Source organism: Entelurus aequoreus, linkage group LG07 (assembly GCF_033978785.1).
Source record: "Entelurus aequoreus isolate RoL-2023_Sb linkage group LG07, RoL_Eaeq_v1.1, whole genome shotgun sequence".
Classification (NCBI taxonomy): Eukaryota; Metazoa; Chordata; class Actinopteri; order Syngnathiformes; family Syngnathidae; genus Entelurus; species Entelurus aequoreus.
The window spans coordinates 23,333,300-23,358,295 of NC_084737.1; the positions used below are offsets into that span (position 1 = coordinate 23,333,300).

The following is a 24,996-nucleotide window of genomic DNA, read 5'->3' on the forward strand; positions in this document are numbered from 1 at the left end:
ATGACTTTGAAGCTGCACCACTTGATGGATTGTTGGCCCATTACGGCTACCGTAGTCAGAGATACATGTATCATTACGGTGTGTGTACCGCAAGGACCGCAAAATGGCACCCATTAGTAGACATATTATCTGGTGTTTTGTTTCACGATATTATGCAAAACCAACTTTTCTCAACTTCTAGTACCTGCTGATGTGTATTTGAGATCTGCATAAGTCCTAAAAATTTGTGCAGGTCCGCTATTGTAGTCCGTGGTAGTCGATAAGCTTCTTCTTTTTCACTATGTTCTTGTTATGGGACATTCATCCTCCGCTGTTGCCATTTCTAATATAAAGTAGCGTAAAGTTCTAAAATATCTGTCCGTAGACTCGCTATGGATGCGCTAAAAACTACCAGTGTGGTGAGTTTACATAATTCACCATTCTTGCCAACTCGCCCGTTTTTAGCGGGAGAATCCCGGTATTCAGCGCCTCTCCCGACAACCTCCCGGCAGAGATTTTCTCCCGACAAACTCCCGGTATTCAGCCGGAGCTGGAGGCCACGCCCCCTCCAGCTCAATGCGGACCTGAGACTGAGTGGGGACAGCCTGTTCTCACGTCCGCTTTCCCACAATATAAACAGCTTGCCTGCCCAATGAACGGAGAAGTTAAACAGGACAATAATGCCATCTAATGGATAGCCACCGGAACACTGAAATTTAAGTATTTATTTTTTTCCTATGTAAATAAAATAAAAAAATTAAAAAAAAATTAAAAAAAATAAAAATAAAAATAAAATATATATATATATATATATATATATATATATATATATATATATATATATATATATATATATATATATATATATATATATATATATATATATATATATATATATATATAGCTAGAATTCACTGAAAGTCAAGTATTTCATACATGTATATATATATATATATATATATATATATATATATATATATATATATATATATATATATCTATGAAATAAATATGAAATGCTCGAGTTGGTGAATTCTAGCTGTAAATAACCACGCCCCCAAACACGCCCCCCCACCCCCCACCCCCCACCCCGACCAAGCACCCCCCCAACCCCCCCCCCCCCCCCCCCCCCCCCCCTTATCCCCCAACTCCCGATATTGGAGGTCTCAGGTTGGCAAGTATGTAATTCACCCTAAGAACTTTAGTTATTAGAGAGTTCCGGTCGGACGGTTTTTCACGGGACACATTTCCGCGTTGTTATTGCACTAGTGAGCCACGGATGAGGAGATGCTGCTCCGTTATTGATTTATGTAAAATCTGAATTGTTGTGTACTGAGAAGGGAAGGAGGCGACAACCAAGGCTGAACTGCGGTTATTCAAACCTTTGATGAGTGGGTGGCGTGTGTATGCTACTCTAAGTGAATGGGTGTAGACGATGTTTAGAATTAACTGTGTAAGTGTTACCAGAGGTTTGTTGTCTGTGAGTGTTGGATGAATCTTTCGTCGAGTCAAGGGGCCAAGGCGAAGAGGCAGTCCGTAAACAGCAGTCAAGGGTAGGAGTGTGGCAGCGTAGTCCGTGTCCGAGCAGGGGTCGAGGATCGAGGAAGGCAGTCAGAGATCCGGATGGATGTCGAGAGGCAAAACACGATCACGGATGACGGGGAAGACACAAGGGACATGAACGAGGGAAACAAGGAAGAGCACAGAGAAGTCGAGCAAAGCACAAGGGAGGGAATGCCAGACGTGATGCTTACTGGGAAGATGAGCGACGTTCTGGCAAAGGTTCCTTGGGTCCGCTGGGCTTTATGTCGCTCCCTCTCATTAGGTCCAGGTGGGCTGATCCGCGATTGCCTGCAGCCTTGTCGCTGCGTGGGCGTGCTGCGCTCAGTGCGAGCAGGGGCATGTCTGGGCGCGCTGCCAGCGGAGGTGCCGGCAGACCCAGCTGCCGGGGAAAAGCGGGTACGAGCCCGCACCGTGACATGAATGTCATTAAAACAGTTAGCTCCATCTTTTGACACTTCTTCCACTCCCGTCCTTGCACGCTACACCACTACAACAAAAATGACGGGGAGAAGACTCTGTCGAAGGTGAGCCACGTATACAAGACCGCCCACAACACTGTCAGAAAGATGGTCTGTAAAACATAATCTAAGCAACATTTTGACAAAAGAACCACCATTACATGTTATGTATGTAGACCACAAGGAAGAGTTTTCAATTTAGAAAAAATAATAATAATATGACCACTTTAATGCTCCTTATAATCCGGTGCGCCTATTGTATGAAAAAAAAACCTGACTAGACCCGCTCATCGGCAGTGCGCCTTATAATCCAGTGCGCCCTATGGCCTGGAAAATACGGTGTGTTCACTGAAACATCACCATGACATGTTGAACTGTTTGGAAAAAAAGCCATGTTAGCTGACAAAAATAAAAAAATGTTAGGGAGGGGATAGAGTGTTCTTGTTGTGATGTTCTAGTAGTACATCATGTTGTGGACTGGACTTTCACAATGTTATGTCAGACCCACTCGACATCCATTGCTTTCGGTCTCCCCTAGAGGGGAGGGGGGGTTACCCACATATGCGGTCCTCTCCAAGGTTTCTCATAGTCATTCACCGACGTCCCACTGGGGTGAGTTTTTCCTTGCCCGTATGTGGGCTCTGTACCGAGGATGTCGTTGTGGCTTGTACAGCCCTTTGAGACACTTGTGATTTAGGGCTATATAAATAAACATTGATTGATTGATTGATTGAAAAAGTCCTTTTGATAGCTGGTGTCAGATTTATGGGCTTGAGATCAGGGACAGGCAGCAGGCAATGATCACACCACATACTTTTTTCTGTGGTTGCAAAACATGAGTCAAAGAAGTCTATTTCTGAAATAAAATAAAAATCGCAATGACTTTTATGGATTACTTGATTGGGGGAAGGGATACAAACAGTAATCCCAGGGTGGCCATTACGCGTTTGCAATAAGACCCAAAACCCAGACAATCCTGCAACATCCATCAACATCGTTCGGTATTGATTCTCCCATCTGGCAATAATTTGTTGGCTCAGCTCTTCGACTAATCCCCAACACACCTCAGAAGGGAAACTAGGAAATCAGGTGTCGAGAAAGCCTGACGACTGGCGACTGGTGTGTGCGGAGGGATGATACTTTTCATACACCCACACAGCAGCATGCTGATCCCCAGAGGGCTGATTTCTCCATCCTTTTTTGTTCATGGTGCTCTAAAAGAAAGTGGCACCACTCACAATGACCTGGTTTCTGTCCTCCCAAGTACACTCATGCACTAAGATCACATACTCCTCCATTCTGTTTCATTCATGAGTATTATATCAACATAGACAGCATGGAGATGTATCTTTCATCACAAGACTGTACTATTGGTCAATAATGCTTCTGTTCAAAAGTCATTGTAGTTCTGAGTGAAGCCTAACAGGAAGAGCACTTACATGCATGGCGGTGTTTATGATGTCTTCACAAATATGGTATTCTTACAGTATGGTTGGAGGCAGATGTTACTGGTACTGTTGTAAGGCTGCGTGGCCGGTTTTAAAGAGGACCTCTTGTGCAAAACCAACGTTTTTTATCTTTTGATACCTGTTTTTGTGTATTTAGAATCTCTAAAAGTCCAGAAAATTTAAAATCGAACCAAGGAGGCTTTTGCGAGGATATTTTTAAAACAATCTTGCTTTCCTTCATGCTTCCCCCAAACGTTTGGAATTTGCCCAATTTGTGACATTTTTCACAAGTGTGACTTAAGCGAATATCTCCATATATGGTATGGATTTATCCAAAGTGCTTTGCGCAAGTCTGCCATTGAAGTCCGAAGCTGTAGTCATTAAGCTCCTTCTCATGCTCATACATACACATACATCTTCTTGCTGTTGCCATTTCTAATACAAACCCCGTTTTCATATGAGTTGGGAAGTTGTGTTAGATGTAAATATAAACAGAATACAATGATTTGCAAATCCTTTTCAACCCATATTCAATTGAATGCACTACAAAGACAAGATATTGATGTTCAAACTCATAAACTTTATTTTTTGGGGGGAAATAATAATAACTTAGAATTTCATGGCTGCAACATGTGCCAAAGTAGTTGGGAAGGGGCATGTTCACCCACTGTGTTTCATGCCTATTCCTTTTAACAACTGGGGAACTGAGGAGACACATTTTTTAAGCTTCTCAGGTGGAATTCTTTCCCATTCTTGCTTGATGTACAGCTTAAGTTGTTCAACAGTCCGGGGGTCTCCGTTGTGGTATTTTAGGCTTCATAATGTGCCGCACATTTTCAATGGGAGACAGGTCTGGACTACAGGCAGGCCAGTCTAGTACCCGCACTCTTTTACTATGAAGCCACATTGATGTAACACGTGGCTTGGCATTGTCTTGCTGAAATAAGCAGGGCGTCCATGGCAACGTTGCTTGGATGGCAACATGTTTACTCCAAAACCTGTATGTACCTTTCAGCATTAATGGCGCCTTCACAGATGTGTAAGTTACCCATGTCTTGGGCACTAATACACCCCCATACCATCACAAGATGCTGGCTTTTCAACTTTGCGCCTATAACAAGCCGGATGGTTCTTTTCCCTCTTTGGTCCGGAGGACACGACGTCCACAGTTTCCCAAAAACAATTTGAAGTGTGGACTCGTCAGACCACAGAACACTTTTCCACTTTGCATCAGTCCGTCTTAGATGAGCTCAGGCCCAGCGAAGCAGACGGCGTTTCTGGGTGTTGTTGATAAACGGTTTTCGCCTTGCATAGGAGAGTTTTAACTTGCACTTACAGATGTAGCGACCAACTGTAGTTACTGACAGTGGGTTTCTGAAGTGTTCCTGAGCCCATGTGGTGATATCCTTTACACACTGATGTCGCTTTTTGATACAATACCACCTGAGGGATCGAAGGTCACAGGCTTAGCTGCTTACGTGCAGTGATTTCTCCAGATTCTCTGAACCCTTTGATGATATTATGGACCGTAGATGGTGAAATCCCTAAATTCCTTGCAATAGCTGGTTGAGAAAGGTTTTTCTTAAACTGTTCAACAATTTGCTCACGCATTTGTTGACAAAGTGGTGACCCTCGCCCCATCCTTGTTTGTGAATGACTGAGCATTTAATGGAATCTACTTTTATACCCAATCATGGCACCCACCTGTTCCCAATTTGCCTGTTCACCTTTGGGATGTTCCAAATAAGTGTTTGATGAGCATTCTCAACTTTATCAGTATTTATTGCCACCTTTCCCAACTTCTTTGTCATGTGTTGCTGGCATCAAATTCTAAAGTTAATGATTATTTGCAAAAAAAAATATGTTTACCAGTTTGAACATCAAATATGTTGTCTTTGTAGCATATTCAACTGAATATGGGTTGAAAATGATTTGCAAATCATTGTATTCCGTTTATATTTACATCTAACACAATTTCCCAACTCATATGGAAACGGGGTTTGTACAAAGTAGCGTATAGTTCTAATTTATCCATATAGAAGCGCTAAAACTATAACATGGATGACGGGTAGAAGACACAGTTAAAGTGGAGGCACGAAAATAAGACTGTCCACAAAACGACGCATCTTGAAGAGATAGTCAGCAAGCAGTTTGAGGATGGTCTGTAATATGACATAATCTATGCAACATTTTAATCAAAGAACCACCTTTGCAAGTTTTGTAGACGACAATAAAGTGTTTTAAATGTCAAAGTCATGTTACAAATCTGTCATGATTACAGTTTATAGAAAATAATTGTCTTTGATGCAGTCCAAGTGTTGGCCCTCTGGAAAACAGTTAAACACATTTGTATTATACACTCCAATGATAATTGTTAACGCAGTAACATGTACACAGTATACGGTAGTACTTTAACTTATAGTAGAGGCTCGATTGGTTCCATGACCAAGCTCAAAACTTAAAGCATTTGTATCTCAAATCAAAGTCAGCTGTTGAAAAATTTAAAAAGCACAACATTTACAAGTAACCTGCCTTTTAAAAAGAAACATTAACTTGTAGATAAGAAAAATTGTATGGAAAAACCGTACAACAGAATGTACTACAATCAATTGCAGTCGTTCTATAAAGTAATGGAGTTCTATGGTATCTCCTTTGAAATGCTTCGTTGTCAAACACACCATGGTGGGTGAGACTACGACAGCCAGTAACAAATCTTAGTGCTGAATGAAAAACAGTGTCCAAGGACTGGAGGCATTTAGATGAAGCACTAAAATAAAGCACGTCTCCATAATCAATTACAGGCAAGATAGTTGCTGTCACCAATTTCTTTCTGACTTCAAGAGAGAAGCAGTTTTTATTTCTAAAAAAGAAACCAAGCTTTACCCTAAGCTTAGAGACCAAGTTGTTAATATGGGCTTTAAATGAAAGCTCCTGATCAAGAGTAAAACCCAAGTACTTGTAATTTAAGACCTGCTCTATAGGGTTTCCATTTGATGTTACAATATTTGGAATATTTTCCAGTAGCACCCTTGAATGAGAGAAAACCATTACCTTGCTTTTATCTGTATTTAAAACCAATTTAAGATCAAATAAGCGAGTCTGGATTACATCAAAAGCAGCTTGTAAAAACTCAAAAGCCTGAGTGATGGAGGTTGAACAGCAATAAATAATGGTGTCGTCTGCATAAAAATGGTACATTGCATTTGACAAATTATTACAAAGATTATTTATGTAGATAGAAAATAAAATGGGCCCCAGCACTGAGCCTTGTGGAACGCCTTTGGTAATGTCCAGTAATGAGCATCTTCTCCTTATTTACATGGATGAATGTCCATCCTTTAGCTATTATTTTAACGTCCTTGCTCGCGCAAAAGCTGGCTCCTGCTTAAGTAATGTGCAGACTAACAGTGCTGCGCTCGAATTTCCTCGCCAAGTCGGCCACATGGTCGGTGATCATGTTTTTGATTATTTCTTCAAGTCAATGAATATCATCCACTCCTTCTTCTCAGCACTGTCCTTCACACTCACTTGCTTATATCCCATTGTTGGATAAAAAACTGTGTCAACCTCTAGCTAAAAGCTAATGCTAGAGAGTAGGACCTGAATTTTAGGCGGAGATCTTACGGGGTTCACTCTGACATTCACTACACCCTCTAGCGATGAGGAGGCTTGTAACTCAAATTTATGCTCGCAACTTAATGCACTACAAAAAGCAGAGAGACAACTTGTATCTCAAAAATACTCGTAAGTTGAGGTACCCCTGTATATTATTTTTTGCCATTAGTAAATTTGATATACCAGATTTGACCTTCTGGTATTGTATAATAATAAACCTTGTGCTGTCAAAAACCTGCCGCCCAGTACAAGCAAATCATTGAATTGTGTAACGATAATGTAATTATAAGTAAAAACCACAATGCTTGCGTGTATTTCTTTGCTTTGTATGTCTAGTCAGAACAATTTGTACATACTCTTTAGAATTTAATAGACATCCGAGCTTGTGATTTCACATTATGTGGTTATGGTGGATGAATAGTCAATGGTATTAGTTAAAAGGATAAACGCAGTGATGGGTAAGCTACTTGGAAAATGTAGTAAGCTAAGCTACAAGTTACTCTCGATTAAATGAAAGCTATCCCCGGAGAATTGTTGCAAGCTAAACAACAAGCTACACGTCAAAAGTAACTTGCTACATCAGAGCTACATTTAACGGCATTTATATCTATAGGCCCAAATGTATAATATCAATGTTAATGTAACTGCGAGTGTACAAATGGACCCAATACTCTTAACTATCTGTCGTTTAGCTGGGAGGCAGCCTGCAACTACCTCTAGGGGTCCACGCACCCCACTGTATGTTTCTATTTTAGTTTGCCTTTTCTTTGGCACATCCCTATAATGTTATTCATTTTCTGTACCTACAGTAAAATCAATCAATCAATTAATCAATGTTTATTTATATAGCCCTAAATCACAAGTGTCTCAAAGGGCTGTACAAGCCACAACGACATCCTCGGTACAGAGCCCACATACGGGCAAGGAAAACTCACCCCAGTGGGATGTCGATGTGAATGACTATGAGAAACCTTGGAGAGGACCGCATATGTGGGTAACCCCCCCCCCCCCCCCCCCCCCTCTAGGGGAGACCGAAAGCAATGGATGTCGAGTGGGTCTGACATAATATTGTGAAAGTCCAACACATCAGCGAAAGTCCAGTCCATAGTGGGGCCAGCAGGAACCATCCCGAGTGGAGACGGGTCAGCAGCGTAGAGATGTCCCCATCTGATGGACAGGCTAGCGGTCCACCCCGGGTTGGGAGCAGAGTAGAAAAGAAAAGAAAAGAAACGGTAGATCAACTGGTCTAAAAAGGGAGTCTATTTAAAGGCTAAAGTATACAAATGAGTTTTAAGATGAGACTTAAATGCTTCTACTGAGGTAGCATCTCTAACTTTTACCTGGAGGGCATTCCATAGTTTTGGAGCCCGAATAGAAACGCTCTATAGCCCGCAGACTTTTTTTGGGCTCTGGGAATCACTAATAAGCCGGAGTTCTTTGAACGCAGATTTCTTGCCGGGACATATGGTACAATACAATCGTCAAGATAGGCAGGAGCTTGACCGTGTAGTATTTTATACGTAAGTAGTAAAACCATAAAGTCGCATCTTAGGTGCACAGGAAGCCAGTGCAAGTGAGCCAGTATAGGCGTAATATGATCAAACTTTCTTGTTTTTGTCAAAAGTCTAGCAGCCGCATTTTGTACCATCTGTAATCTTTTAATGCTAGACATAGGGAGGCCCGAAAACAAAACGTTACAGTAATCGAGACGAGATGTAACGAACGCATGGATAATGATCTCAGCATCGCTTGTGGACAAAATGGAACGAATTTTAGCGATATTGCGGGGATGAAAGAAGGCCGTTTTAGTAACACTCTTAATGTGTGACTCAAACGAGAGAGTTGGGTCGAAGATAATACCTAGATTCTTTACCGAGTCGCCTTGTTTAATTGTTTGGTTGTCAAATGTTAAGGTGGTATTATTAAATAGATGTCGGTGTTGAGCAGGACCGATAATCAGCATTTCTGTTTTCTTAGCGTTGAGTTGCAAAAAGTTAGCGGACATCCATTGTTTAATTTCATTAAGACACGCCTCCAGCTGACTACAATCCGGCGTGTTGGTCAGCTTTAGGGGCATGTAGAGTTGGGTGTCATCAGCATAACAGTGAAAGCTAACACCGTATTTGCGTATGATGTCACCTAGCGGCAGCATGTAAATACTAAAGAGTGCAGGGCCAAGAACCGAACCCTGGGGAACTCCGCACGTTACCTTAACAAAGTCAGAGGTCACATTGTTATGGGAGACACACTGCATCCTGTCAGTAAGATAAGAGTTAAACCAAGACAAGGCTAAGTCTGTCATCCCAATACGCGTTTTGATACGATCTAATAAAATATTATGATCAACAGTATCGAAAGCGGCGCTAAGATCAAGAAGCAGCAACATAGATGAAGCATCAGAATCCATCGTTAGCAATAGATCATTAGTCATTTTTGCGAGGGCTGTCTCCGTAGAGTGATTTGCCCTGAAACCGGATTGAAAAGGTTCACAGAGATTGTTAGACGCTAAGTGTTCATTTAGCTGCTGTGCGACAATTTTTTCAAGGATTTTCGAGATAAACGGAGGGTGGAACACCGGCCGGTAGTTTACCAGGAGATCAGGATCGAGGTTAGGTCTTTTGAGTAGAGGATGAATAACCGCTTTTTTGAATGCTAGGGGAACAGTACCAGAGGAAAGTGATAAGTTTATAATATTTAACACTGATGGACCTAATAATACAAAAAGCTCCTTGATAAGTTTCCCTGGAATTGGGTCAAGTAAACATGTTGTTTGTTTTGTCCCATTTACACATTTTGACAATTCCTCCAATGTTATTTCATCAAAGAGAGAGAAACTATTTTGGAGGGCGGTATCAGTCGTATATACAGTCGTATTTGTGTTAATAGAACCCAGTTGTAGCTGAGATGCATTGTCTTTAATCTCTTTTCTAATGACTTCAATTTTCTTATTAAAGAAATTCATAAAGTCATCTGCTGAGTGGGTGGAGCTACTGGGAGGAGTCCCTTGTTGGGTTAGCGATGCTACTGTACTAAACAGAAATTTAGGATCATTTTTGTTGAGGTGGATGAGATTTGAGTAATATTTAGATTTAGCTGAGGTAAGCATGCGTTTATAAGTTATTAAACTATCACTCCATGCTTGATGGAAAACCTCAAGTTTAGTCGCACGCCATTTGCGTTCCAGCTTTCTACATGATCATTTCTGGGCTTTAGTTTCTTCTGTAAACCATGGGGTACGCCTTTTAGGGGCCCTTTTTAGCTTTAGCGGTGCTACACTATCAATGGTGTCGCGCAGGGCGTCGTTAAAGTTGTTAGTGAGGTTATCAATAGAGCCCACATAATTTGGGAATGGTGCCATTACCGAAGGCAGTAGGTCAGTAAGAGTCGTCGTTGTGGTAGCATTAATGTTGCGGCTGCTATAGTAGTTATTATTATTATTATTAGTTTGTTGACAATGAGTCAGAACTTCGAATTTTATAAGGTAATGATCGGACATTACTTTAGTGTACGGGAGTATCGTAACTTTAGAGGTGGTGACACCCCTGACAAGCACTAGATCTATCGTATTACCGTTGCGATGCGTGGGTTCATTTATTATTTGTGTAAGACCACAGCTATCAATTATAGTCTGGAGCGCCACGCATGGAGGGTCCGATGGGGTATTCATATGGATATTAAAGTCCCCCATTATGATTATATTGTCGGCGTGCGTCACTAGATCAGCAACAAACTCTGAGAATTCACTGATGAAGTCCGAATAGGGCCCAGGGGGGCGGTAGATAACAGCCAGGTGGAGAGGCAGCGGAGTGACAAACCTCAAAGTGAGCACCTCAAACGAGTTATATTTATTATTTAGGTTAGGTGTAAGATTATAGTTTTCATTGTATATTAGTGCGACACCCCCTCCCCTTTTAAGAGGTCGGGCAACATGTGTATTGGTATAGTTAGTAGGAGATGCCTCATTTAGCGCAAAAAAATCGTCTGGTTTGAGCCAGGTCTCGGCGAGACCAACGACGTCAAGTTTGTTGTCTCTAATGACTTCATTAACTAACAACGTTTTGGAAGATAATGATCTTATGTTTAAAAAGCCCATATTATAGGTAGTGGGCTGTTTTGAGGATTGTTTGTTGAAATTATCCGAAGTAGCAATATTAATAATTTTGCGTTTATTATGCGTAGTGCACTTTAAATAGTTTCGACCATATCTAGGAATTGATACGACGGGGATATTCAGATTGTTTGCTTGATATTGCGATAAACTGAACGCATCATAGTTAGCTACCTCAGTACAATGTATGTCTGCCTCTGACACGGTCACAAAAGAAAAAACATTATGTGAGTTGTGTTTTATTCTAAGAGAATTGCTATGTGTGCAGGGATTATCCAGCCTGACGCCGGCTAGTTCTAGTTTAAATGGCTTCTTACCCGGATACTCCACGCTTCTTTGGTTAGCTTTTCTCTTTGTTGTTAGCCCAGCTCGGCAAAAAAAACAAAACAGCATCTACCAGAGGTAATAACTAAAAACTAAGGTTTTGGGCATTTTTTTCTCCAAACGTAAAAGCATGTCTAAATATGACCAAAGACATGCATTATTGTGGGTTTCCTGGATGTCATCTTAAAGGCCTACTGAAATGAATTTTTTTTATTTAAACGAGAATAGCAGATCCATTCTATGTGTCATCCTTGATCATTTCGCGATATTGCCATATTTTTGCTGAAAGGATTTAGTAGAGAAAATCGACGATAAAGTTCGCAACTTTTGCTCGCTGATAAAAAAACCTTGCCCCTACCGGAAGTAGCGTGACGTCACAAGCGGTAGTGCTGCTCACAATTCCCCGTTGTTTACAATGGAGCGAGAGATATTCGGAGCGAGAAAGCGACGATTACCCCATTAATTTGAGCGAGGATGAAAGATTCGTGGATGAGGAACGTTAGAGTGACGGACTTGAATGCAGTTCAAGAGATATCTTTTTTCGCTCTGACCGTAACTTAGGTACAAGCTGGCTCATTGGAATCCACACTCTCTCCTTTTTCTATTGTGGATCACGGATTTGTATTTTAAACCACCTCGGATACTATATTCTCTTGAAAATGAGAGTCGAGAAGACAAAATGGACATTCACAGTGACTTTTATCTCCACGACAATACATCGACGGAGCTCTTTAGCATGAGCTAACGTGATAGCATCTGTCTCAAATGCAGATAGAAACAAAATAAATAAATCCCTGACTGGAAGGATAGACAGAAGATCAACAATACTACTATCAGGAGACACCGAACCAAACACTGGACATGTAAATACACGGTTAATGCTGTGCCGCCTGTCGAAGCCTGGCAATGCTGTTGCTAACGACGCTAACTTAGCAACGGGACCTCGTCAGAGCTATGATAAAAACATTAGCGCTCCACCTACGCCAGCAAGCCCTCATCTGCTCATCAACACCCGTGCTCACCTGCGTTCCAGCGATCGACGATGCGGTCGGCGGCCCGGAGACGTAGGAAGTCAAGGTGAGGTTGCCGGCGCTAGCGTCTGCTATCCAAAAAAGTCCTCCTTGTTGTGTTGCTACAGCCAGCCGCTAATACACCGATCCCACCTACAACGTTCTTCTTTGCAGCCTCCATTGTTCATTAAACACATTGCAAAAGATTCACCAACACAGATGTCAAGAATACTGTGGAATTTTGTCGAAGAAAACAGAGCTCTGTGTATTGTGTCCATAAGGGTCCAAACACTTCCGTGGACCTCGCGACGTCACGCGCATACGTCATCCTCCAAAGGAGTTTTGAACCGGAAGTTCCCCGGGAAATTTAAAATTGCACTTTATAAGTTAACCCGGCCGTATTGGCATGTGTTGCAATGTTAAGATTTCATCATTGATATATAAACTATCAGACTGCGTGGTCGGTAGTAGTGGGTTTCAGTAGGCCTTTAATCAGTAAAGGAAAAATCTGATCTGTGGGAGATAATTCCTCTGCTATTTTCAACTATGTTGTTTTTTTTGGACTCGTCAGCTTTCAGCGTCCCTCTGTCTCTGACTCCCTCATCGTCATGTGACCTGCTTGGCACTCAGCTTCAAGAGTTGGAATTGGGGGTTAAATCACCAAAAATGATTCCCGGGCACGGCCACAGCTGCTGCCCACTGCTCTCCTCACCTCCCAGGGGGTGATCAAGGGTGATGGGTCAAATCATTGGTACTTTAACTTTAACTTTAACATGAGTATGTGTCTGTTATGATTTTGCTTACCAGTTTTGATAATAATAATAATAATAATAATACCTGGGATTTATATAGCGCTTTTCTAAGTACCCAAAGTCGCTTTACATGTAGAACCCATCATTCATTCACACCTGGTGGTGGTAAGCTATTTTCATAGCCTCAGCTGCCCTGGGTAGACTGACGGAAGCGTGGCTGCAATTTGTGCCAACGGCCCCTCTGACCACCACCTATCATTCATCATTCAATTCACCGGTGTGAGTGGCACCGGGGGCAAGGGTGAAGTGTCACGCCCAAGGACACAACGGCAGCGATTTTTGGATGGTAAGAGGCGGGGAGCGAACCTGCAACCCTGAGGTTTCTGGCACGGTTGCTCTACCCACTACGCCATGCCGCCTTATCTTGCCTCTGATTGGCCAGTCCGAAATGTTTCGCCCTAACCTTAGCTCGGGGGAGGCAGTCCAAATCCAGAGGGGGATCCAGGGAAGTGAGGCGCACAGCTCACTTTCAAGGCGACGGAGGATACTGCGGGAACAGGGAAACGACAGGAACAAGTGACCACAAGGAGCAGAGGAATACGGAGAGCAAACACAGGAGAGGAGCCAGAGACGCAAAGTTTACTGTTTGACAGAGAACTACGTTCTGGCGCTGGATTGTCGGCTGCGTTGGTCTTTATGCTGTCGAGCCTCATTAGATCCAGGTGCGTTGATTGCAGATTGCCCGCAGCCGTGTAGGCTCTTGGCCGCGGTCTGAGCGAGACGCGCAGGGGCGTGTCCGGCGGAGCTTCGAGTTGCTCCTGCAGCGGAGGGAATGACGGTATGCGTGTGCGTCGTAACAGATACATCATCAATTGCGACCTGTCGGGCGCTTCTACAGGTCCCCACATTGTCAATGGATTAACCTGAAACTAACAAGAGGGTAATTTTTAGGCATTGCTTTTAAATTGGCAGTTTGATTGGTAGCTGCATGTGTGACCATGTCCACCTTCCCTCTGTCTCCAAAACATTGTTCTATGCATGGCAGTCAAAATACTAAATTGACAATGTGACAATGCCCTTTTGTCAGCACAGCGGGCTGACTAATGAGCTGAGGTTAGAGTTCTTACTATTATCTCTGAGAGTTGGCTTGTGGGAAACGTGGTAATGGAGGTGTAGTCAAAGAAGGGAATCATGGCCGTTAATCACAGTGAAAACATGCACACTTTGAACTGTTTGTCCTTTAATGGAAATAGGATAAGCCATTAGAGAACAGAGAAGATGTGTTTTAACAATCATTTTGGGTTTACCATACTGTAAAATGCATCACATAAAAATGTGAATAGGCCCTTTTTGTTGTATACAAAATGTTCACAATCCACATAAAACTGTCTCAATAATGACTTCTGGTAACATTTTAATTGTTTTGTGTTCCTCTCGTCTTGTAAATAATTAAATCCTCGGTTTCGAAGTTACCGCTGTGCCTAATTATAGGTTTTTTTTTCTACAGTGAATAATACAGAATATATAAATTAGATCCTTAGGGACATGCAGCATGCCGGGAAACTAAGTGCAAAATGGGGATGGTGAATTAGAGCTGGTGTAGATTTTAATAGTTAGCTTTAGGTGTCCTCATAGCTCATAGTCAACCTCATAAAAGGGGTTTATTTTAATTCAAACTTACCTGTCCTGATTCACTCGCTGGAGTGGTGATGTTCCAGATCCTTAAGGGGGTTTTGTATACCTGAAATCTAATGGGCTGTGATAAAGCAAGTGTCAGGCGGTGCAATGCTGGAGGCAGATATACCAGTGACTAAAATTAGGCTCTTTAAAGAGCTCAGTTATCCAGAGAAACATTTTTTGTCGCTGTAAAGAAGTCAGATGAGGTAGTTTGTACAAATGCCTCTTCTTGGAGCTTCACTAGAACGTGGAAAAAGAATGGGTGGTTATACATCAAGTGGTCCACATCAGATTACAACATTCAGGTCACAGACCTGATGGATGAAATCATGAATCGTGGATAGGATTTACAACAAAATGGATTTAGGAATGATAGATGGACAAATAAAATGCTTTATTAAATGCATGCTGTATTTACATTTTCACCAACTTTGACACATCGTTTTTGGACAGGATTAAAAAAAACGTCATTGTCATAAATATATTGTGGACTGTGTGTGCAGTTTTACTTCGTCACTCTGTGCTATGATTTGTCTGCTTTACTCTATCGCGTTTTTTCAAAATGTAATTTGTGTTTATTTATTTTTTCTACAAAAATCACACGGAATCGTAATCAACATAATAAAAGAAAATAGAGCAACACCAACCCTCACCCAATCCCAGATTTATAGTACTCTTATTAAGTAAATACAAACATTTACAAAGCTATTGAGAAGACATACAAAACTAAAAAAAGGTAAAATAAACAAATGATAATACAAACAGTATCAATAATAATAATACTAATTGATGTCAAACAATTAAAACAATGAGTAATTAAGTATTTATGATCTGTAATTGATCTTATTATTCTCTTTTTTTACGCGCATCAATTCAAGATATTGGATGGATTCTTATGATTTATCTATCTATCTACACAAGATCTATAATTTTCTCTCCCTATTAAAAATATGTATCCACAATTCAATCAATGGATAAATTCATGAAAAACAAACAGATGGATTGGTTATAGGATAGGATAGATGGACCAAATGATACATGGATTAATGACTGTTGGGTGGACAGAAGAATGGATGGATTTGCGGGATGTGGATAGAACATTGATGGATGGAAGAATTTGCAAATTCTGAACAGACATATGGAGAACTAAAAGTACAAATCATTCATAAATGCTAGGGGGACCAGAGGTGTGTACAGAATTTATGAATGGTGGAAGAACAGAGAATTGGATGAACGGACAAAAGGATGACGAAAGTAGTCGTAAGTGGAAGCATCTTGATAAAAGACGTTTGATGTTGGCTGTCGAGCCAACTCTTGTTAGCATGTGTAGCAGTATCAAAGATGCCTCATTAAACTGCTGCTCTGACTTTCATTCCCTTTTGATAAGAGCGCCATTCCTCTGCTCATCTATTTCAGGACACAGATTCACTTCACAGTGGCTATTGATTTCACAGCATCAAATGGTGAGTGTTGCATTTACTGTGCTGATTTCATGTGCTGCTTTCTTCTCTGATCACCGTCGTCCATCCATCCATCAATTTGCTTGTCCCTTCTGGGGTCGCGGGGGGTGCTGGAGCTTATCTCAGCTGCATTCGGGCGGAAGGTGGTGTACACCCTGGACAAGTCGCCACCTCATCACTGGGCCAACACAGATAGACGGACAACATTCACACACTAGGGCCAATTTAGTGTTGTCAATCAACCTATCCCCGTCGTCTTTTACTAAATTCCTGAATTGATTTTGTTTTCGTTTGCCACCATATTCATTATATTAAAAATAAGGCTTAAAATACCTATACCAGTGTCTTACAAGTTGTTTCTTTTGCAAAATACCAAACCTACAATATGCTATGTAAAATATAGGTGAAGATATTTTACATCCCTTTTCATGCAGAAAAGTAATCGGAGATACTTAAACTTAAAGGGGACATAAGATTATTTAATAATCACTTCCTTGTGGTCTAGCTAATATGCATTGGATATTGCCGGGTTGCAATCACGTGACTTAGAGGCACTTCCGGGTTTCAGGCGATGGTCTAATGCAGTGTTTTTCAACCACTGTGCCGTGGCACACTAGTGTGCCGTGAGATACTGTCTGGTGTGCCGTGGGAGATTATGTCATTTCACCTAATTGGGTTAAAAATATTTTTTGCAAACCTGTAATTATAACTTGCAAATAATGTGCCGTTGTTGAGTGTCTGTGCTGTCTAGAGTGCGGCAGAGTAACCGTGTAATACTCTTCCATATCAGTAGGTGGCAGCAGGTAGCTAAATGCTTTGTAGAAGTCGGGAACATGGTTTGTCGTGATCACAATATGCAGATGACAGCGGGAGGCAGTGTGCAGGTAAAAAGGTATCTAATGCTTCAACCAAAAATAAACAAAAAGCGAGTGCCGCTAAGAAAAGGCATTGAAGCTTAGGGATGGCTATGCAAAATGAAACTAATACTGAACTGGCTGCAAAGTAAACAAAAACAGAATGCTGGACGACAGCAAAGACTTACAGCGTGTGGAGCATCAGACGGCATCCACAAAGTACATCTGTACATGACATGACAATCAACAACAAAATAGGAGCGCAAGACAAAATAACTAAAACACTACACAGAAAGCACCAAAAAACTCAAAATAAGTCACGGCGTGATGTGACAGGTCGTGACAGTACACCTACTTTAAGACGAGTTATAGTGATGCATGGTTGGTTATGGTTGGAATTTATATCCAACAATTGCGAAAATGACTTTTTACTGTCAATATCGACTGCTGAGTTTCATTTTTTTATGTTTTCTGCTGGTGGAAAAAAATGTGCCTTGGCTCAAAAAAGGTTGAAAAACACTGGTCTAGTGTCCAATTAGGCTACTGTTTATTTACCTGCATCAATGCCAAATTTGGCGTATTTTGAAAGGTTTAGAGGCAAAAATACAAGTGATCATGAACAAATATTTGAAATCGGATGGAGTGGATTTATACACCCTTACGAAAAAATAATTTAATAAAGTTTTAAACCAATTATCATCACCAAGACGTTACTGCTTGCGTCGACCTCACTTACAAAGATTTAAAGAAGAAAATATCGGAGGCACTTCATGTCTTTACATTAAGATGTGAAAGACAATGTTGGACTTATTCGAGCATCACTAAGTACCGTAAAATAATGAGCGCCATGCTGCTGGGATTGTGACGCTGATGAGAAAAAGGATGAGTTTGTTTGAAGTTTAATTCTTGCTACAAATATTAGTCTCATCTACAGTTTATGTCTGCAGTTGTTTTTATGGTGTGACGTTCATATTTTGTCTCATGTAGCTATAGATGTACTTGTTGTTCAGCAATGTTAGCTAGCAATATCAATATTCAGTACATGCTGTTGAGCATACGAGAGATTAATTCATCTAGTTTATTAACTAATTAAGGATATTTTATTGATGCTAGCGAATATCACCAAACACGCTATGATGTGGTCATCCGTGTCGAATAAACCACTTAACTGCACAACAACTAAGCTTTTAGCTTCTGTTATAAAAAATGACAATGAAAATACGGTGGATTGGACCAACAATCACAATATTTATTATTAGGACTTAACATGTCGTTAGTTTATTTGCATAAAGTTATATTTAGGCATAGCAACCACAAAGACAAGAGATCGCATTATGTCTTGTCCTTTCTTTACATTTAATTCTGCTCTCAAACATTAACTATATAGTAGAGAATACATTTGATTGCATCACAGAAAGTTTTTTAAACAAATCAAATGTTCAAACAGACATTTTACAAAGTGATCGCTGCAGACACAAACATTGTCCGTTTGTATTCCGCACTTTCGTTTTTCCCTGACTTTGTTACCTTTTTTCTGGACTCTATGAGAGCTTTTTCCTATCTCTCTATTTTCAAATAGCGATTGGAACACCGAAGAACAGGACAGCAATACGGCATTTTCTGCTCAAACTCTACACTCACTCTCACTCGTTTTAATCCAGCGCTCAAGCTGGTCGATCATTGTGTGACTTAAGCCCTGAAGAAGAACAATGGACGTGACCTCATATGCAACCCAGCAATACTTTAGTGTAAATAATGCTTACATTTTCCCCCACAGTCACATTTGTATGCTGCGTTCCATTTACCTCGGAAGTTGGAAGTCGGAGCTAGGAATGACATCATACCCGATTTGTGAGCGTTCCAGTTACAGTGTCAGAAATCGAGATGGCCACAGTCACAAAAAATATTTGTGCGCTTCCCTTGTCTGAATATAAACAACTTATGGGAACATTTGCACTCTCTCTGCAACCTTCAAACACGATGTATGGAGAGGAAACCCGAACGGTATTGCTAGCGATGTACAGTGTATATACCACTTGAAATAAATGCAGTTTACGCCATAGTGACGTTACCATATATAAACAATACATTCTGTATGATTGACTTACTGTGACAAAATCTAATAGAAGTGCTAATAACGGATATTACAAAAGCGGATATCATTGTTTCCATCCAGAGCAGCCATCTTTGAAACGAACTAGGTGGGGGTGAGAATGCTCCGACTTTCCGAGTTGAAATTCCGAATTTGGAACTCGGAAATTCCGACTTCCCAGTACAAATAGAACACACCAATACAACCCACGGTACTTTCTGCCATGTATTAAATCCAATAATTACATGCTCCCTAAATTATTCTTTTAAAAAACCAGAAAACTTGCATATTGGTTAATTTCCATCATCCCATTTAGTATGTGCATATTTTTCTTAAAGCATCTGTTAGTTTGAGCCCATTTTGAGGGCCTCGCATCAACGATTCTGACTTCTCCTGACTTGACAGGAAATCCGTCCCAGTCCACTTCCCTCCACTACATGAACCCGTACCAGATGAATGCCTATGCCATGGCCCTGAAGGCGGTGGGGGAGATCATCCAGGACTATGACAGCGATAAGATGTTCCCTGCTTTGGGATTTGGTGCTAAACTGCCCCCTGACGGGAGGGTCTCTCATGAGTTCCCTCTAGTGAGTCAACTCAGGTCTTCATTTGGTTCTCGCTCTCTTGTCATTTTTTGTTTTGCAACATCTGATCCAAGAATCTGCACAAAACCAAGCATGTATTTGAGTGTTTCAAACATTTTTATACCCTCATCAACATGTATGCTTGGACAAGCACGGATCTGTGTACTTTACACACGCAGTATGCATAAAGTGGAGTAAATTAAATTGATCTTTTATAGTGTAAATTAGTTTCTGCTAGGCTGACTGATTCTGGAATCAATTTGGCTTCTCTCAGCCAACTAATGTGCTTTGGCTGCTGATTGTACAAGCTAATGAGAGGCTGTCTACAGGGTAACGTCTGCATCACTCCATGTTTCCATTAGAATCAACAAATTAAGATTCATCACACCATATAATTGAAGGCTCACTCTTTGCTCTTCCACTTCTGCAAGTTTCACCCCTGAGTGGAATATGCATTATTTATGTGCAATTGCATACTGTATTTGCATTTTTACCAACTTTGACACAAAGTTTCTGGACAGGATTGAAAAACAAAAATATTGTCATAATTTATACATGTTGGGGACTATAACTATGTACAGTCGTCCCTTGCCAATTTTGCGGCTTTACTCTATTGCAGTTTTTTACAAAATATATAGAAATTTGGTAACACTTTAGTATGGGGAACATATTCACCATTAATTAGTTGCTTATTAAAATTAGTAGCATATTGGCTCTTAATTAGTCATTATGAAGTACTTATTAATGCCTTATTCTGCATGACCTTATTATACAATCAGTAAGCCATTAACTAAGATTATTCCCTCAATAACCTCAGAATTATTGCTTATTGGCAACCTTAATCCTAACCCTAACCCTTATATGTTCCCCTAGTGTCCAAATAACTCAAAATTAAGTCTTTGTTATTTAGAATATGTTCCCCATACTAATGTGTTACCAAAAGTATATATATAAAAAAAAAAAAAAAATATATATATATATATATATATATATATATATATATATATATATATATATATATATATATATATATATATATATATATATATATATATATATATATATATATATATATATATATATATATATATATTACGGTTCTTCCCTGTTTCGTTTGACTCCGGCCTATAATGAGTCAAACATTTGCATATTTAAGCAAACCTTAGGAATCGTTGGCCTAATTAAGCATTTTCAAGGGTTGGCTAAATGGACTTAAGATAACCAAGATAATGTAATGTGTTGAGTTGCAGATCATCATCATCAAACAAGTGTCGGTATTTTTCCAGATTAGTCGCTGTGTTTAACGGGGATGATGAATTCCGTCTTTTCCGAGTTATAAATGTTGTTACAATGTAGGATACTCGTGTCAAACAATGCCATAGCGTCAAATCGTAATGTTCATGCATTTGGGCTTGAGCTTGCACACAGTTGTTGATGCCTCTGCCTGCAGTATTTTGTAGTCTTTTTCTTTTTTTTTTTGCAAGATTGGCTTTGTTGGGACATCACAGTGAGGTAGACATACCTATTTGGACATTACGTAAAACTATCAGCCAAAGGGGGAGAAGCTGTCAGACTGTGTTGCCTTTTGCCTGGAATTTGTGTGTTATTAATTCTCCTCTAATGCCCTCCTACTTGCTCTGATGTCGATACAATAAATATGTCCTTGTTTATTTGTCTTTACGACATTTTACACGGGACTGCTTTGTCAAGATGGTCCAGTACAAACATTTTTTTAGTCGCTAAACTCTGACGTAAAAAGATGGCAACATTGCGACTTGGTTTGAGGAAACACAAGAAAAGGTAGAAACAAGTAATATTTTCATCTAATCTTGGCAAGTGCACAAGAACAACGATTTGTACATTCAGTGACCTAAATGCTGGTAAAAGCAGCTTTTTTATGTAGCGTTTGTATCGATTGGAGAATGTGCAGTTGTATCCAATGTTTTGACCTGGGTGAATCTATATGATGTTTATGAAGTTAATTTTTGACCTTGTCTGGAATAAAAATAGCGTTGGGGTTTGTCTTTTAAGATATATATTTAGCAGTGTACTTTTTTAAAAGATTCATTAGAATACGTGAGGGTGGGGCGTGGTTGTATTTGCAATCTGGGAACGCCGCCAGTGATGAACATCTTGCAGACCTATGCAGAAAGTAGGTTATATAACTTTGAAGCAAAATTTGCACACAATTGACACCAAAAATAATCCAATACATATAATCTAGATTACAAGCGTTTTAAAATGTAAGTTAAAATCATCACAGGTCCCTTTAATATCTGTGTGTGTGTGAGTCTATATTACCGTACAGCAGGTCTTGTTTTCTATTATTATGTCTACTACGGTATATTGGTTAACATGAGTGTAACAGTGACTGTATAGGTGCTGAGAGTTGATAGCTGATAGCAGTCTTGTTAGCAGTAAGTGGCGTGTCATCGACTCTCAACGAGTCCTGCTATGTCAATCTGTTGTCTTGTGACATTACTCATGTCAAATGCTCACAAATGTGAAGATATTACGTGGAGTTATTGATGAGGCAGGAGTTGAAGATGAAGTGCATCAAAAAGTTGCTCTGCCGAAAGTTGGTCAACTTGATTATCGCTGTAAAGATAGTGCCGGGTTGTTGGCATTGTTGAAATTTATCCCGGAAACGGAAGTCCTGCTTTATGACCATCATATCGGATCGCCTTAACATATTGATAGAAAATAAGACAAATACTGCACTGTATTACACATAAGACATACATAAAACCTAAAACTTTAAAACTAGATTTAGGCCAACAACATGTAGAATATGTTTGTGATGTAGAGAATCCACAGTGTTCAAACCCCATATGGCAATAGACATGCAGTTATACACATATTTACTACACCATGACAGTAAATATGTATGCATTGCTCATATGCATCAGATGCATAACAAAAATAAAGGAAAATGGAGCAGGCATTACAATTACAATGGTGCTGAACAAAGAGGAAAACGATAAAAAATATTCTACTTAATAATATCAGCAATTTAACACCAAAGACCTGATTTACTAAGATCTTAATACCTGGCGCTAAACCGTGTGTGCAATCTATAAAGTAGCAAGTACTATTTGTGACCGTGCTGTGTGCGATTTATAAACACTACATGTGCAATTGTATAATGGTGCAGTGTGCCTTATTTAAATGAGGATTTTGTGTGTACATCACCACGAAGACACTCTCATTTATTTCACATTCATGTTATCATGCTCCTACCTGTGGTGTTTTGCTATGTTTTCAAACATGCAGGAGACATCTACCACTTTTTATGGGCATTTACAAGCAATCATGCGGTGCATCAACAATGAAACCACTTTTTTTTTTGCATCTGAAGGTGCACTCATTTGAGAAAGGCTGCACGTATTCCTCTCAAGACGCTAAACAATTGCATACCTGAAGAAGTTTTTTCAAATAAGAAATATTTTAATAATGCACAGGGTGATTAAAAAAGAATACGCCAAAATCATCACGCATTTATTCAGTTCTAAAGCATTGTAATAGACTGAATCAATGGTCATTTGAAACAGGAGTTATCCAAGTTTTATCGTGTTACAATTTCACCGCCGCCGTTCAATTGTAGGAAGACCACGTGTTTATTTACCCTCAAAATGGTGACTCCTCAACAGAAGGCGTTTTGTGTGCTTAAAGACCTACTGAAACCCACTACTACCGACCACGCAGTCTAAAAGTTTATATATCAATGATGAAATCTTAACATTATAACACATGCCAATACGGCCGGGTTAACTTATAAAGTGACATTTTAAATTTGCCGCTAAACTTCCGGTTTCGAAACGCCTCTGAGGATGACGTATGCGCGTGACGTAGCCCGGGGAACACGGGTATGCCTTCCACATTGAAGCCAATACGAAAAAGCTCTGTTTTCATTTCATAATTCCACAGTATTCTGGACATCTGTGTTCGTGAATCTGTTGCAATTATGTTCATTGCATTATGGAGAAAGAAGCTGAGCAAGCAAAGAAGAAAGTTGTCGGTGCGAAATGGACGTATTTTTCGAACGAAGTCAGCAACAACAGTACACAGCCGGCGCGTCTTTGTTTACATTCCCGAAAGATGCAGTCAAGATGGAAGAACTCGGATAACAGAGACTCTAACCAGGAGGACTTTTGACTTCGATACACAGACGCCTGTAGAGAACTGGGACAACACAGACTCTTACCAGGATTACTTTGATTTGGATGACAAAGACGCAAACGTGCTACTGTGAGTATGCAGCTTTGGCTTCTAAACATTTGATCGCTTGACCGTATGTGCGCAACTTTTTTTTTGCGTATGTACGTAACTTTTTTTAAATATATAAGCTTTATGAACCTTGGGTTAGGTGAACGGTCTTTTGGGCTGAGTGATTGTGTGTGTTGATCAGGTGTTTGAATTGTATTGGCGTGTTCTATGGAGCTAGGAGCTAGCAGAGGAGCTAGGAGCTAGCATAACAAACACGTAGGTGTTTTTATGCAGGATTAATTTGTGGCATATTAAATATAAGCCTGGTTGTGTTGTGGCTAATAGAGTAAATGTATGTCTTGTGTTTATTTACTGTTTTAGTCATTCCCAGCTGAATACCAGGTACCGTGAGTATGCAGCCTTGGCTGCTAAACATTTGATAGCTTGACCGTATGTGCGCGTCACGTACGTAACTTTTTAAAAATATATAAGCTTTATGAACCTTGGGTTAGGTGAACGGTCTTTTGGGCTGAGTGATTGTGTGTGTTGATCAGGTGTTTGAATTGTATTGGCGTGTTCTATGGAGCTAGGAGCTAGCAGAGGAGCTAGGAGCTAGCGTAACAAACACTGGGGTGTTTTTATGCAGGATTAATTTGTGGCATATTAAATATAAGCCTGGTTGTGTTGTGGCTAATAGAGTATATATATGTCTTGTGTTTATTTACTGTTGTAGTCATTCCCAGCTGAATATCAGGTCACCCCCGGCTCTCACAGCATCTTCCCTATCTGAATAGCTTCAACTCCCCACTAGTCCTTCACTTGCACTTTACTCATCCACAAATCTTTCATCCTCACTCAAATTAATG

General features: G+C 40.2%; 1 protein-coding gene across 3 annotated transcripts in view; it reads left to right on the forward strand.

Annotated features, from left to right (window-relative positions):
• cpne5a (copine Va) overlaps positions 1-24,996 on the forward strand; it is a 232,922-nt gene that overhangs the window by 175,820 nt on the left and 32,106 nt on the right. For all 3 annotated transcript variants that reach the window (XM_062052928.1, XM_062052929.1, XM_062052930.1), the window contains 2 exons: positions 16,351-16,397; positions 19,746-19,927. In XM_062052928.1, coding sequence (XP_061908912.1) covers positions 16,351-16,397; positions 19,746-19,927 — 229 coding nt within the window. The remainder of the gene's footprint in view (positions 1-16,350; positions 16,398-19,745; positions 19,928-24,996) is intronic.